At 33.7% G+C, this 14252-nt stretch overlaps 1 protein-coding gene across 1 annotated transcript; it reads right to left on the bottom strand.

Moving 5' to 3' along the window:
* Window positions 1–8622: 8622 nt before the first annotated feature.
* LOC132163578 (uncharacterized) lies at window positions 8623–14181 on the bottom strand. The gene is made up of 13 exons (XM_059573919.1): window positions 14055–14181; window positions 13771–13866; window positions 13569–13646; window positions 11083–11163; window positions 10784–11003; window positions 10646–10704; window positions 10384–10433; window positions 10197–10284; window positions 9846–10100; window positions 9633–9725; window positions 9412–9516; window positions 9105–9221; window positions 8623–9016 (listed from the first exon to the last, which is right to left on the bottom strand). The coding sequence occupies exons 1-13, from the start codon at window positions 14118–14120 to the stop codon at window positions 8945–8947; spliced, it is 1380 nt and encodes a 459-aa protein (XP_059429902.1). The 5' UTR covers window positions 14121–14181; the 3' UTR covers window positions 8623–8944.
* Between the last annotated feature and the right edge of the window lie 71 nt (window positions 14182–14252).

The raw sequence follows: 14252 nt of genomic DNA, 5'->3' as shown, positions 1-14252 counted from the left end.
AAAGCAATAATTTTTATTTTGGTCCTTCTTTTATTTAAAAAATAAAAATTGTATTTTTCTTCATAATAATGACCACTTTTTTAAATAAAAGAATGACCAAAATAAAAATTATTGCTTTAGAAACTCTTTTAATTTTTAATTTTGTTATTTTTTAAATTAAAAAATAAGGAAAACATTTCTGAAGCAAAATATAGTTTTTATTTTTTAAAAAAATACCAAAAAAAGAATAACCAAAATAAAAATTATTACTTCAGAAACTTTTTTTATTTTTTATTTTAATATTTTTTAAAATTAAAAAATAAGGCAAAAATTGGCCCCCAAAATGAACAAAATAGTTGAGCCCTTCCCATTTTTCGAAATATAAACCTTAGGTTGAACTAGTCAATTTGGTCCTTAAAAAATGTAATATCTTCACAAATAATTGCCTATCAAACACTCACACGTGCGGCCAAACTTAACTTGTGGAAATCATATTGTGCACAAATGGCAAGCATAAGCTAAATATTCGACACTATCTATGCACATAAACACTACATATTGCATAAAAATCATTCTTCTTGCATAAGACAAAAGATAAACTATAATTGTGATTTAAAGACTATGCACCCAAAAAATACACAAATAGGAACGCTTTTTTATTAAAAAAAATGAAACACAAATAAAGACAACCAAAAATAAGACACAATGCAATGCAAAAAATGATTCGGCTTACATGCTGTTATTTTAATAATAGCATATAAGTCGGATCCACAAAAAGGCATATATGAACAGGACATAAATTTCCTCCAAATTATTCTAATAAGTGATAAGTGTCATCTTTTATATTTTTTTTTTAATATTTTAATAGTCATTTATTGTCATTTTACTATTAGAGTAGTATAATCTTAGACATAATACTTGTCACTTATTAAAATAGGTTGGTTGAAAGAAATTTCTTTCAAACCAACTTAAAAGAAATTTGTGGCTATATGAAAAACACAAGCTAGATAACAGGCAATGGGATGAATGATGGCGCAAGAAGTACAATCCTAGGCATGGAGTGACCATTCTATCACTAGGTACATAAGATAACTATTAGTCTATTACTACTACCCCTCAATGGATGAATGGTTTTAACTTTCCTGGTATTTCCCTTAAGGTCACATTCGTGGCATTTTCCTTAGATTTCTTATAAAGTAGACATTCAGCCTGAATACGCCAAAAAAAAAAAAAAAAAGAAAAAAGAAAAGAACTAGAAACTCGTGTCATTGAATGCTTTGAGAGTTCTTGTTCTTCTTTTCTAGGAAGGCTAGCTCCATTGAAGTCACCCTTAGATTTATTAGAAAACTTGGAGGACTTGATCTGGCTTTTTCCCTTTTTAGCCCTAAGGAATTTTATAAACTTCTTTGCAAGCAAAGTCGAATCCTCATCCTCAAAAGAGTCCTCATCAGAGGAGTCACTAGCCTCTTCCCTAACAGATTTTAAGGCCATGTTCTTTCATAGGTTTCAAGAGAACTCACCATTGCATAACTTTCCTAGAAACTTTTTACTCTAGCATCAGGAAGACTCTGACAAACATGGTTGGGTCTATGGTGATCGATAGGCAACCTATCTCTAATACCAATTGTTTTGTACCCACATATAATCTGTGTTGGAAAATTAAAAAGAAAAAGTGATTTTTTAAAAGATGATTCGAAAAATCTTAAGCCTCCTTACTTTAAGATAGTTCGAGGAATCTTAAGCCTCAACAACAAAATTAAACGTTTGATAAATTAACTTATCGATAATTTCATTAATTTTCTAGTGTATTTAAATAAACACTTACAATAAGATAAAATAAATAATACTCAACTAATGATAAACTTAATTTTAAAATAAAACTAATCTTAACCCTAACTGATAACTAATAATTCTTATTAACTAAAATTTACTTCGGTACAAATTCTAATTCTCCACTAATTTCATCAATAACAGGGTGGGAGCATTTATTAAGCCTTATGAGCTCTTTTTTTTTTTTTTTTTTTTTTGACATGTCCGCATAAGACGGGAGAGGGGGATTCAAAAAAGAGACCTCCGCTTTATGAGGCGTGGTCCCCAGCCGATTGAGCTACCCCTTGGGGACGCCTTATGAGCTCTTGAATATTTAGTTGAGTAATTTTTTTTTATTTTACTTAAAATTATCATTAAAAAAATTAAGAATTACATGTTTTGATATTAATAAGTTATTAAACATTGATCTTACTTTAATTCCTATTATACTCAAAGGGGTCCAAAAATGTTAAATTACCATTCATCCCAAAAGCTTAAACTGATAGGAAAAAATATATTTAATAAGTGAAACCCAACACATGGAATATTTAATCAAGGTTCGAACTCAGGACTTTTAGCTCAGATACCATGTTAAATTACCAGTTATCCCAAAAGCTTAAGCTGATAGGAAAATATATATTTAATCATTTAATCATTAGTTTAACAAAAAAATGTTGAGAACAACTTTTGGCTTTCACAAAACGACAGAAGAATTAAGTTTAAAAAATCTGTGTGAAGTCAACTTTTCATTAATCTATATATAAGAGTTAGCCTGGGTACAAAATCAAACAGCATTTCTTTTTCTCTTGGTCAAAATCAATATGATATATGTGAAAGTCAAAACCATAGCATTGGTCCTAATGCTACAATCCACCCCCAACAAGAAGATGATTAGATATTTTCAACAAGAAGATGGGTGCGAGAGCAATTGTCAAAGATTATAAGGAAAATTTGTACATTGCCAATTTTATGTTCTTATAGACCTTATCGACCTAACAGTAGCCATATGCAACTTGGAAGGTTGTGGAGTTTAGCAGATATCTGGGTCCACAAAAGGTCAAACTAGAAGATAACACTGGATGTTGTTCATGCTTTGCTGGCCGGAGGAAGGTTGCTGTTGAAGTCGATATGGACTATTAATTGATAATGCGAAGATAGTACTCCTATGCTATGGTTTGTCAATGTTTCTTCACGCGTATTTGTGCAATAAAGACAAAAGCGTGTGTTTAAAAGAGTCTTGAGAGAGGAAATGATGGCAGAGGTGGGTATCAGTTTAATTGGTATCGGTAGGAGCATTTCGCTTACCAAATTGTGGAAGTCGGTTAACGATAAGGAATAGTTTCTATTTTTTCGGTTTGTCAATTAGTCGGTTAATAATTAAGTAGTCCGTTAATTTTTTGTTACAAGTTTTTATGTTACGATTTATCAATTTCTTTTCAACTACAGAATCAGTAAAGCATATACTTTATAAATGAAAAGAAAAAGTAAGTCTCTAGAACATTGACCAAAAAGAAAACCACAAATCAATTGGACAAAACAAAAAAGGAAATCTACTAGATAAAATTCAAATTTTACTTGAAAAATCGGTTAATTGTCATTTAACCGACAAGAAAAAAAAGCATACCGACTGCTGGAAGTCAGTTGTTGGTCGGTAAACGGTAAACAGTTAATCTTCCCGCCTCTAATTGATGTGATATAAAGTAGAAAATAAATTTTGAATTTTATGCCAAACACTAAATACAGCGAAGCAAGAATAGGATCCTCTCCATTTCATGATTTAAATTTAATACATCTAATAATATGTATAAAGTCAATACTAGAACGTTTTTTTTAAAAAAAAAATTAAATAATATTTAATTATATCGTTAGATATATTAACTTCAAATTTAAATATAGGAGAATCTTCACAAATGATCTCTGAACTATCACGCATTTTGAGAAGACCCTTTAAATTTCAAAAACTCTCAATTTCACTCTTTGAACTTTCAATTTGATGCAATTTACCCCCTCTGTCAAATGCCGTTAAACCCTAGCGGAAATCCCAAAAAAACAAATTACCCTTCAATTTTTTTTTTTCTTTTTTTTTTTAAATTTAAAAAAAAAAAAAAAAAAAAAGTTCACCTTGTGCTTTTTTTTAATAATAAAATTATTATTTTATTTAAAATTAGGGGTAAATTTAAAATTTTATAAAAATGTCAAGGGTATAATAGTCATTTTTGTCATTTTATCACTTTTAGCATTTAAAAATTGACAGAATGGGGTACATTGCATCAAATTGAAAGTTCAGAGGTGAAATTGAGAATTTTTTAAATTTGAGGAGTCTTCTCAAAATGCATAGTAATTCAAGGATTTAAAGTGAAATTTTCATTAAAATAAATATTATATATTTCATTTGAAATTGAGAAAATCCTTATACAACCAATAAAGCCATAATAGCAATAATAATACGTCATTAGAGAGGCTCATAAAATCAGTAATAGTACATCATTAGATAGGCCCATAAAATTAATAATAGTACGTCATTAATCTCATCTTATACAGAGAAGGATCCTCTCCATTTCAAAGGAAATGGAGAAGAGTCAATCCACCTTTCTACAAATGTAAAATGGTCCGAAAAGAAATTAAATGATTATTCTACCCTTATAAAATAAAAGACCAACTCCTCCTCATTTCCTTCCAAATGGGAAGGAGTCCCTCTTATAAGGCAATGGTAGCGAACTTTCTTTCCTTAATAAATGCGTGTCTCTGTCGATCGTTTTAAAGATTTGTCAAGGTGTAAATAATTCAGTCAAATATGATGTAATTAATTCTGTCAAATATCAGTTTCTGGGTGTCCTTCTTCATCTTCGACATAGGTTATTTTCCTGTTATTATTATTGGATTTTTTTTTTTTAAAAAAAAAAGATGTTATTTTCCTACTTTGGTGTACGACTCACCTGCTTCCAGGAAACCAAGATTTTGGTTCAAGAGGGCCAAATTAAAAAGAGTTGAAACAAAAATAATCATCAAAATTATTAAATAATATAAGTAACAAATAAAGGAAAAACTATATATTATTTATTTTGAAATTTTTATATATTCATCATTCATCAACAATTTAACTACAAGTATATATTTATTAAAATATATAAAGAATGTCTGTACACCTACCACAACACCTTAATAAAAGAACAATCAAAATGTAAAAATTATAAAGATAATTTGATTACTTAAGTGTTATTTGAGAAAATAAATTCATGTGAAAGTTTGACAACCTATCTAAAAAATATTAAGAAGTTGTATGTGTGTCTTTTGGTTTCTTTAAAATATTATTACAATATCTAGGTGTTTTACTTTTTATCATAATTTTAATTCTCAATAATCAGGGGCGGACCCAAGGCAATGGTTGGGGGTCGAATGTCCTTCCAAAAATTTTAAAAAGTGTCTTAAAGTATGCATATTTATAAATTTGTCCTCTCAAAATTATACTTTTGTCCCCCAATATAATATTTGTGTCTCTCTGCATATTCAAAGGTACATTTTTCTTGGACCTAATAAATCATGTTTAGTTTATTTTGCTATTTGTTTATACTATTATATGTTTGTGATGTCATAAGATTAAATTTAAGACTTATATGCTTTTATTTTATATAAATACGTACAAACACATACACAGAAATTATATGTATCAATGTGCTTTTGTATTTATTTAAGTCTGTCTTCCTAATGTATAAAAAATAAAAAAAATTCGTCCCCCCACTCCATAAATCTTAGTTCTGCCCCTACTAATAATTAATTAAAATCTACGTATAAAGAAAATGGTAAATTGTTTCTATTTTTTTTTTTTTTTTTTAGGGGAATTCTAGTTTCTAAAATTTCAGATTCAAGCCATTTATTTTTATCTAAGAGTTATTGTTCTGCCACGTGTCCCACTACTAATAAAATAATAATAAATTTTTAATGATATTCATGATATTAATAATCATCATTATTTTATTATTTTATTAGTAGTGAGACACATAGCAAGATAATGACTCTTAGATAAAAATAAATGACTTAAATCTGAAATTTCCAAAATTATAATTCTCTTAAGAATTTCAAGAAATCCCAATCGTTTCAGTTTCAACCATAAACTTGTTATCATTATTAATTAGTAAGACTTTTTGGTAATCATGATTACTTTTTGAGTCTTACTGCCACTTGACACTTAATTGGGTTAAGTGGTCTTCTGTAGGAAAGGTAGGCTACTATTTGAGCATGCATTTGGAGTCATACATACAACTTGTACTAACTAGGGAGTAGGCCATAGGTAGGGCTAAAAAGATAGGCAGCATGACAGCAATTTTAAGCGATACATGACGTCATTTGTCCTCTTTCAACCCCTCTTCCCTATTTGCTTGCCTCCTCTAGACTCAGACTTAGGTACAATCTAGCATTAATTTCAATTTCAATCTTATCTCATCGATAAGACTTTTGGGACTCCTGATAACTTTTTGAGTTTTTTACATTCACTTGACACTTACGTTAAGGGATTTGGCTCACATGCTTTAATTAAAATAATAGCACGTATATTGTAGTTTAATCAACAGTTAAAATTGAATCTCTTAAAAAAAAATTTTATTTTTTTTTTCTTATTAAAAGCTTTTAAAAGTAAGTCAACTTTAAGATTCAATCTTAACTGCTGATTAAACTATAACATACATACTGTTATTTTAATAACATGTAAAGCCAAATCTTAAGTTGTCTTTTATAAGAAATGTAAGCTACTTTTGGAGGATGCCTTTGGAGTGGTACATACAACTTATACTATAGGGAGTAGGCCATAGGTACAAATAGCTTAAGGGCATCTTTTCTTCGTTAGAGAGGGCTAAATATAGACACCATGACATCAAGCTAATTAACGTGAGTTGCATACAATTTTAAGCGCTAAAGAAGGTCATTTGTCTTCTCTCGACCCACTTTCCCAAGTCAAATTCACAAAAGCAATATAAAAATTAAAAAATTAAAAAAATCGTACTTGATATTTGAAGGGAATTTATGACTTACGCGTTAAGTGCAGTGGTAGAACAATGAATAATTGATTGAATTTGACCACTTTTCATCAGCTTAAGACAACTTGTGATCTCATAATAAGCTATAGGCTTAGTAGAAATTTGGGTAAAACACGCAGATAAATAGATCCGCAAGCACTGAAAGCAGGAATCCATATGAAGGCCACTTTTCTTTTCTTTTATTTATTTTTTTTTTTTTTTCTGTTTTCTATGTTAAAATAATTTGAAGGCACGCATGATTATGAATACTTTCTAATTTCCATCGATCCATGCTTCTCTCATGCATGTTACATAACTGCTACAATCGTTATGGTCTGGATGGGGTAGGAACTGCTGGAAACAATCAATATGAGGGTCAGAAATGAGAATTGACATTACTAAGTTCCCTTCGTGTCTCTTTAAGAATGATATTTTTAAAATTATTATTGGGGCTTATGATTGATCACGATAAGATTTTAATCAAATGATGACTTTAAAAGCCATCTCATTTTTAGAGAGACTTATAAAATTACTTTGATATTAATTATCTCATTCGGCCCTAATTGAAATATGTCAGGATAAAACTTGTTATATGGCACAATTTCATAATTTTTAAGAATATTTTTCTTGTCCCTAAGAGATATCTTAATCGGTTAGAGATCACGTCTCATGAAGCGGATGTCACTAGTTTGAATCTTCTCTCCCATTTTTCCCTCTCCTTGTGCGGACATGTCAAAAAAAAAAAAAAAAATCTCCCTGTACTTTTTGTTGTAAGAAATGATCCCAAGAAAGAACACTAATGACTTGAATTATGCCATTTGCCGATCGAAGACTTAAAAACAGAAATAAAAATAATTCTCATGGCTATTCAAAGCTGCTACTTTGAAGGGCGAGAAATAGGTAGAGTTCTAGTTGAGTATTCTTGTGTCAACAAGTGAGCTCGTTTGGCAGATCAAATGTGCAATACCTCAACTAGAAATTACGTGAGACATTGATAAAACAAAGGAATATATGTTAATGGGCAAGCCTCATTTACTATCCTTGTTGTCCAAGCCCCAAGCTCACGGAATAGGATCCTCTTCAATCCAAAATGGACTGGAAAATATCCAGTTCATGGCTAAGATTTATTCTCAGAAATCATATAACCACAAATGGAACACTTATCCCACTAACAAAAAATAATAATAAAATATTATTTAAAATTACAAAAAAGAAAAAAATAATAAAAAATAAAAAATAGTTGTTCACCCCATCTTAGCCATAAGAGATGGCCAAACCACCCATTTTAGGCCGGCCAGGGGTGAACAGACCACCCCAAGGGCCAAACGATTTTTTTTTTTTTTTAATTTGGCCATTGGGGCCAATCTGGGATGGCCGAAGCCACCCATAGGCCTAACGGTGGTAGCCGGCCACCCATCCTTTTTTTATTATTTTAGTTTTTATTTATTTTTTAAGTATTAATTAATATTTTTTTATTTTTTTATTGGGAGGATACATGGCACATTTGTAGTGCTAGAATTTCTTTAAAGAAATCTCAACCATGAACTCGATCCCGAGCTCACGGCCGGGGTAGGTCGTCACTCCGATATATCAACCAAAACCATCATCCTTCAAGATGAGACCGGTAGGCTTTACGCGAGGAACTAAAGAGGATAGCTGAATAAATGTCCCTCAAGTTAAGGGATGTGCTACAGATAATGAGCAATAACCAATGCAAAAGCATTGATCCATAATAGAACATAAGAGATCACTGCATCTTATTACTAAACTACTTTTATCATCGATGGAGGTGCTCGTAGCATGAATTAAAGGCAGACAACATTGATTGAGAGTAAAAGGCTTTTTATTCAATACCTACAATAAATTATCAAAATTGATGCTATCTATTTGATCGGCCTTGGTCATAAAAACACAGAATATAAACGACACAAAGAGCACCTATCAAAAAATAAAAAATAAAAACAGAAAAAGCAAAGGAGAGCTGATAATACACTCACGGAAGTTAGCAATCCCCTTTTTTCTTGCCAAGGGCATCGCCTTGTACTCACTGCTAGCAGTTACCACAAAATCTGCTCCAGCCTACAGTAAAGCACAATTCAAAAAAGAGATTACCAAATCTCTTGCCACCCAGGGACTCCCCCTTGTGTTCATTTCTCTTTCTTAGCCAAGGCCTCCCCTTTGCACTCGCTCCCAGCAGTAACCACAAAACCTGCTCCAACCTGGATTGAAGGGCAAAGTATGATTGAATAAGGAAACACCATCCACAAGCACTCATGAGAGAGAGAGAGAGAGAGAGTGAGAGATTACTTGACAATCTTTCAATACAACACGCTCTTGAAGCTGTACATTGCTGCAGATTACAGAACCTTGGATCGAACAACCATCCGCAATGGTGACATGATTCATAATAACTGAATTAGCAACCTAAATAAGAAGAAAGCAAAATTAAGGGTCGAGACAAATATCTCAGTTTGAATCTCCTTTTCATCATAACTACATGGTAGACAATCCTAAGCATGCCATTGTGGCAATCAGTTGTACTGAAACCTACAGATAAACAAAGCTGATAATATATACTATTCTTCTATCCTTCATGATTGAAAATTCATCATACCTTTACATTAGAACCTATCCTGCAGTGACGGCCAATAACAGAGCGTTTCACACTACATTTGTCACCCATTTGTGAACCTTCCCCTAGCATACAATGTGGTCCCACCTAAGACCATCAAACCCCATGATGAGTACACTAAGAAATGACCTCAACAATGGATATAAAGCAATCACCTGACTAATGGTAATTGTAAGGCTGTGTTTGTAGAGCATTCAACTCACAGTTGTTTTTGACCCAAGCCCTGCTGAAGGATGGATGATGTTGTTTTGAGCAGAGAAGGAATACCCTGAGAGATGACTGGCCTCACCTATGACCTGACCCATATAGAACGGAAAATAAGCTCAACCAGATTAAGCAAAAGAAGACTAAAAGAAAAATGTAAAATAGATAAATCATAGCACGCAACACAGGCTTTAACTGTTTAATTGACTCACGTCTCGATTTACATCACTGAATGCTTGAATGGAATTTAAGCGCATGCAGTACTTGCTGTTGCTGGCAATATAAACACAGCATTTATGGGTTCTTCGAGTAGAACCATTGGTACCCAATCCATAGAGTTCATGAAAACTTGGAGTAGACACATTAGCAAGGATTTGGGACAGCATTACTTGGTTCTTCAGGGGATTAACCTTCTCGTTTCCATTTTCTTCTGCTTGTGGTGCACCATTTAATAACACTTCTGACTTCTAATGTTCGTAAAAGCAATATGAGCAGGTTCAGAGACTATAAGAAACGTAAGTTTTACACAATAACCTAATATGCAGAGGCTATATTGAACTAACCAGCTGGCTCCGCACAAGATAAGGCAAGACATCCTGCCTTAAGCTTTGAAATGTATCCTTTTGATCTAAAACTTCTTGTAGAACAGACCTGGGACATAACCACGGAGAATATATTCAAGACTATACGCAACCAATTTAAAAAGTATGATAGAAAATCATTGGGAAGCAAAGCAGATAACATGTTAACCTCTTGAATGCATACAAATGAGCATCCATGAGATCAGCTCGGATTTCCATCTGCATGAAGGATGAAAAGAACAGAAAAGTGTTAGAACAAGCAGAATCATGCAAACCTATACCAAAATTAGCACTGAACTTGGATACTTTCCTTTTAAAAGAGGAAAAGAAGGCCAAAAACATATATATAATGAAGTTCATCAGAAGCCCATTAACAGCTGGAAAATGTTTACCAAATGGAAAATAAAAATAGACCCACAGCAATCCATTACCTGGCCAACCGCACGAAGTATGCTCTTCTGCATTCGAATATCTTTCTCTAGTTCAGCACCTGGCAAGGGTTGCAAGATGCTGCATCAGGAACACAATTCGCAACATCCTAAATAAAAGACAATCTTGAAGATCTAAACCTGTAGCTATATATAATAAGAACTGCTTTGTGGGATCCAGCCCTATAATGTTGTAGCGTCCTGGCTTCTTGGTTTTGTCTTTTCCACCAGAGGAACCAGACTCCGAAGGTCCACTGACAGGAGCAGAACAGAGCATTGCGGTCACTACTGCATCATGTCGTCTATGCGCAGCCGCTACTGCACCAGGAGGAACATCAGAAACAAGATCACCACTCACAACCTGCAGAAACGTAAGAAGCCAACAGTTGTAAGAAAAAACATTTCAGCGCCCAATAGCTATAAATTTTACAGATGCTAACCATGATGTCCTTCGCAGTCAGGCGGTGGGCAATGGCCCGAAGTGCACCAGCTGTTCCAACATCCTCTGGGACTGCAGCAACCTGAAATGTTAGGGTAATACTTAAGCTCTATCTATTTGGAGTATCAAATTAGGTTAAGCAGCACATGTTGCAGCTAATATAGATGACTTAAGAGTATCACGGTAATTGTCTGATCTTATATTACTGATAAACTGCAGTTCTATGAGACAAATAAGGAATCTACAGCCTGCTGACTTTAGGAATATATGAAACTGCATAAAACAAATCATGCTTGCATCCACGAGAGAGTAGCAAAATTTTGGTACCATTTTTCACTGCCCACAATTATTTTTTTCATCATCTGAAACAACTCTGGAATAACACAGATGCCAAAGCCATTCAGAATTGCAGCATCAACCATTGACTAGCCGATATATGTAGGACAATGTCTTCCATTTCTTTCTTTTTTTATAAGTAATGCATATCACATTAATAAGCCCTTTGAAAGAAAAATGAAAAAGGCTTTCTACATCTAACTAGAATCAAGCCTACATAAAGCAATGGTCTGCTTAAACCTAACTCAAGGAAAGTTTTCTGACTAGGTAAGGTTCACCTTCAAACTGAAAATCAATCTGGCCAATGAGCAGATTAGAACTAATGCTATTGCACCTCAGGCTGAAGCTAAGCAATCTCAGGCATGTGAGATTTGTTTTTTTGATTCATTAAACTTTAACTTGTACTCCCCTTAGATTGAGCCAGAGAGAGGAAGACAAGGTTAACGGGGCCCTTCCAAGAGAGGGATGTTTACCGTTAGATCGTTCTATAACGTTCTTGTACCTCATGATAACACCCCTTTCCCTTGGAAGTGTATTTGTCAGAGAAAGGTCCCCTTAAGCGAGGCATTTTTCCTTGAACAGCCGCCCTAGGGAAGATCCTTGCCATGGATAACCTTAGAAAACGACATGTCATTATGGTTGCCTGGTGATGCATGTGTAAGAGAAGTAAAGAGTCTATGGATCATCTTCTACACAATTATTAGATTGCCAGTGCTATATGGGATGCCATTTTCAGTTGTGTTGGTTTAGCTTGGGTTATGCCTAAACAAGTAATAGATCTTCTCACTTCTTGGAAAGGCATGTGTGGCAGTCCTCAAGGAGCAGCAGTGTAGAAGATGCTTCCATCTTGTCTTTTCTGGGGTCTTTGGAGGAAAATAAATTATTTTGAAGACCGCAAAAGAAGAGTGATGGAGCTAAATTCTTTCTTTTTCAAAACTTTTTCTCACTAGACAACTACTCTAGATCTTAATGTGATTGGTTTTCTTGATTTTCTTAAACTTCTTTCTCTTTCTAGCTAGTTATTCTTCTTATGTACTTGGATTGCATCTTTTGCACTTTTCAATGATATCTCGTTTACTTATGAAAAAGCACATCATAAACACTCATAAAGCCCTTAAAACATTTACTGTATCAGAATCTACAAAGAACAATCCAGTCGATCAAGATGCACAATGTTGATTGTATCCATACGATTTTGCACATCAGCTCGAAGAAGGAAGAGATAAGAGGGCCCTATGGAAAATGTGCTTAGAAATCCATAATAGAGTCCGACCACAGCAACCAAATTGATTATCTTCATGCATAGGGATACTAAATTACCTAAGAGCTAAGATCATTCCAATGCTCTTTTTTGCCATGCATAAACTAAACCAACAATCAAGATAAGCACCAAAATTAAAGCTTCTATAAATAAAGATACACCTAATACATCAATAATCATTGCCCATGGATAAAGAAAAACCTTTTGTCGAGCCAAGAGCACCCGATTCCTATATAATTAATATTAAAAAAATGGTGGATGTAAGAATCCACAACCGACCATATCCTTCATGGAAGTAAAAGTGTAAAACTAATCCCATTGCAAACTATCTAGCCACTCATTATATCCTACATCCAAGTATCTCTTCCAAACTAGCAGGAAGCTCCAACTTGTTTCAAATTGTTTCCAACAGTTGTCAAATTTCTAAATTAAATACACGACACGCCCTTTCCTCAAAACTTAAGAATCTAGATAAACTGGTGGCAAGAACTTCAAGATTCAAGCTGATGGAATGCATTCTTTGTACCAGTTGGAATCGTAACATCAATCACATTATTTTCCTAACATCCTTTATTAATTGGTGCATTAATTAGTCAGCTTAATCGCTTGAACAAAAAATAAAAACAACCAGCTTAATCACCCCACTTTGTGCACTATTTTACTGCTACTTTCGCCATATTCTTCATTATCAACAGAAGCTGGTACTGAAACATGGATGCCAAAATATCATGTTATTACTTCCAACCTTCCAAATTCATCTTCCACATGGATTTTGATCATTCACCAATTGTCAGTACATCAAGATAACTGCAAACTACCAATTCATACAATTAAGCATGAAATTCTAAAAGCATGCAGCAAAAAGTATTCCTTTCTAAAGCGGGAAATACCTCGACACGCAGACGACCAACATAAGCCCCAGATATCCAACCACCAACCCGAACAGCCGCGTCTTGCCCTTCAACCACCTAAACAACCATACATATAAACAAAACTTCAATAATTTGTACAACAAATTAAAAGAAAAGCATAGAGAGAAAACAAATTAAAAGACGAAACTAGATTAAATAGCGAGTAGAGTAGGAACCGTACAACAATGAGATCCTTAAGGTTACTTTGCTCTAACAGCTCCAGAACGTACGAGAGAACCGGCCGGTTTGCCACCGGAAGTAGAGGTTTTGGAACCTCCTGCATTCAGAAAACCATTGCAGATTGTAGGAATTTGTTAGAGAAGAAAAGTGGAGGCTAAATACAGGGAGGAGATTACTCAAGGGACCGATTGTTTATGGGGGAAATCGAGAGGGAAATGAAAAAGTGAAAGGAGAATTTGAATTCGGAGAGAGCAAAAGCAAAGCAAGCAGAGAGAGGGATGGAACCTTGGAGACGAGAGGAATGAGATTCTTGGAGGCGCCACCGGCCAGAACTACCACTTGGAAATCCATCGGAGCAGAGCAGAGAAACCAGAGAGAATTAATTAGGGGTTTCTCTTTCTTTCTGTCTTTCCCTCGGCGTGTCTTCAGGCAGAGGTAAATGGTCAACTTCATAATCATAGGTTTTATATCTATTTTGAAAAT

This window comes from Corylus avellana, chromosome ca10 (genome assembly GCF_901000735.1).
Source record: "Corylus avellana chromosome ca10, CavTom2PMs-1.0".
In the NCBI taxonomy this organism is placed as follows: domain Eukaryota; kingdom Viridiplantae; phylum Streptophyta; class Magnoliopsida; order Fagales; family Betulaceae; genus Corylus; species Corylus avellana.
Note: the sequence above shows the minus strand (reverse complement) of the source record. Positions and strands in the feature narration are given on the sequence as shown.

Excerpts from the sequence above, each read along its gene's own strand:
- LOC132163578 (XM_059573919.1), bottom strand. The coding sequence starts at position 14,120 with ATGGATTTCCAAGTGGTAGTTCTGGCCGGTGGCGCCTCCAAGAATCTC. Across the intron at positions 11,164-13,568 it reads TTGGTCGTCTGCGTGTCGAG|GTTGCTGCAGTCCCAGAGGA; the intron begins GTATTTCCCGCT and ends CTAACATTTCAG. Across the intron at positions 9,017-9,104 it reads TTGTATTGAAAGATTGTCAA|GTTGGAGCAGGTTTTGTGGT; the intron begins GTAATCTCTCAC and ends CCTTCAATCCAG.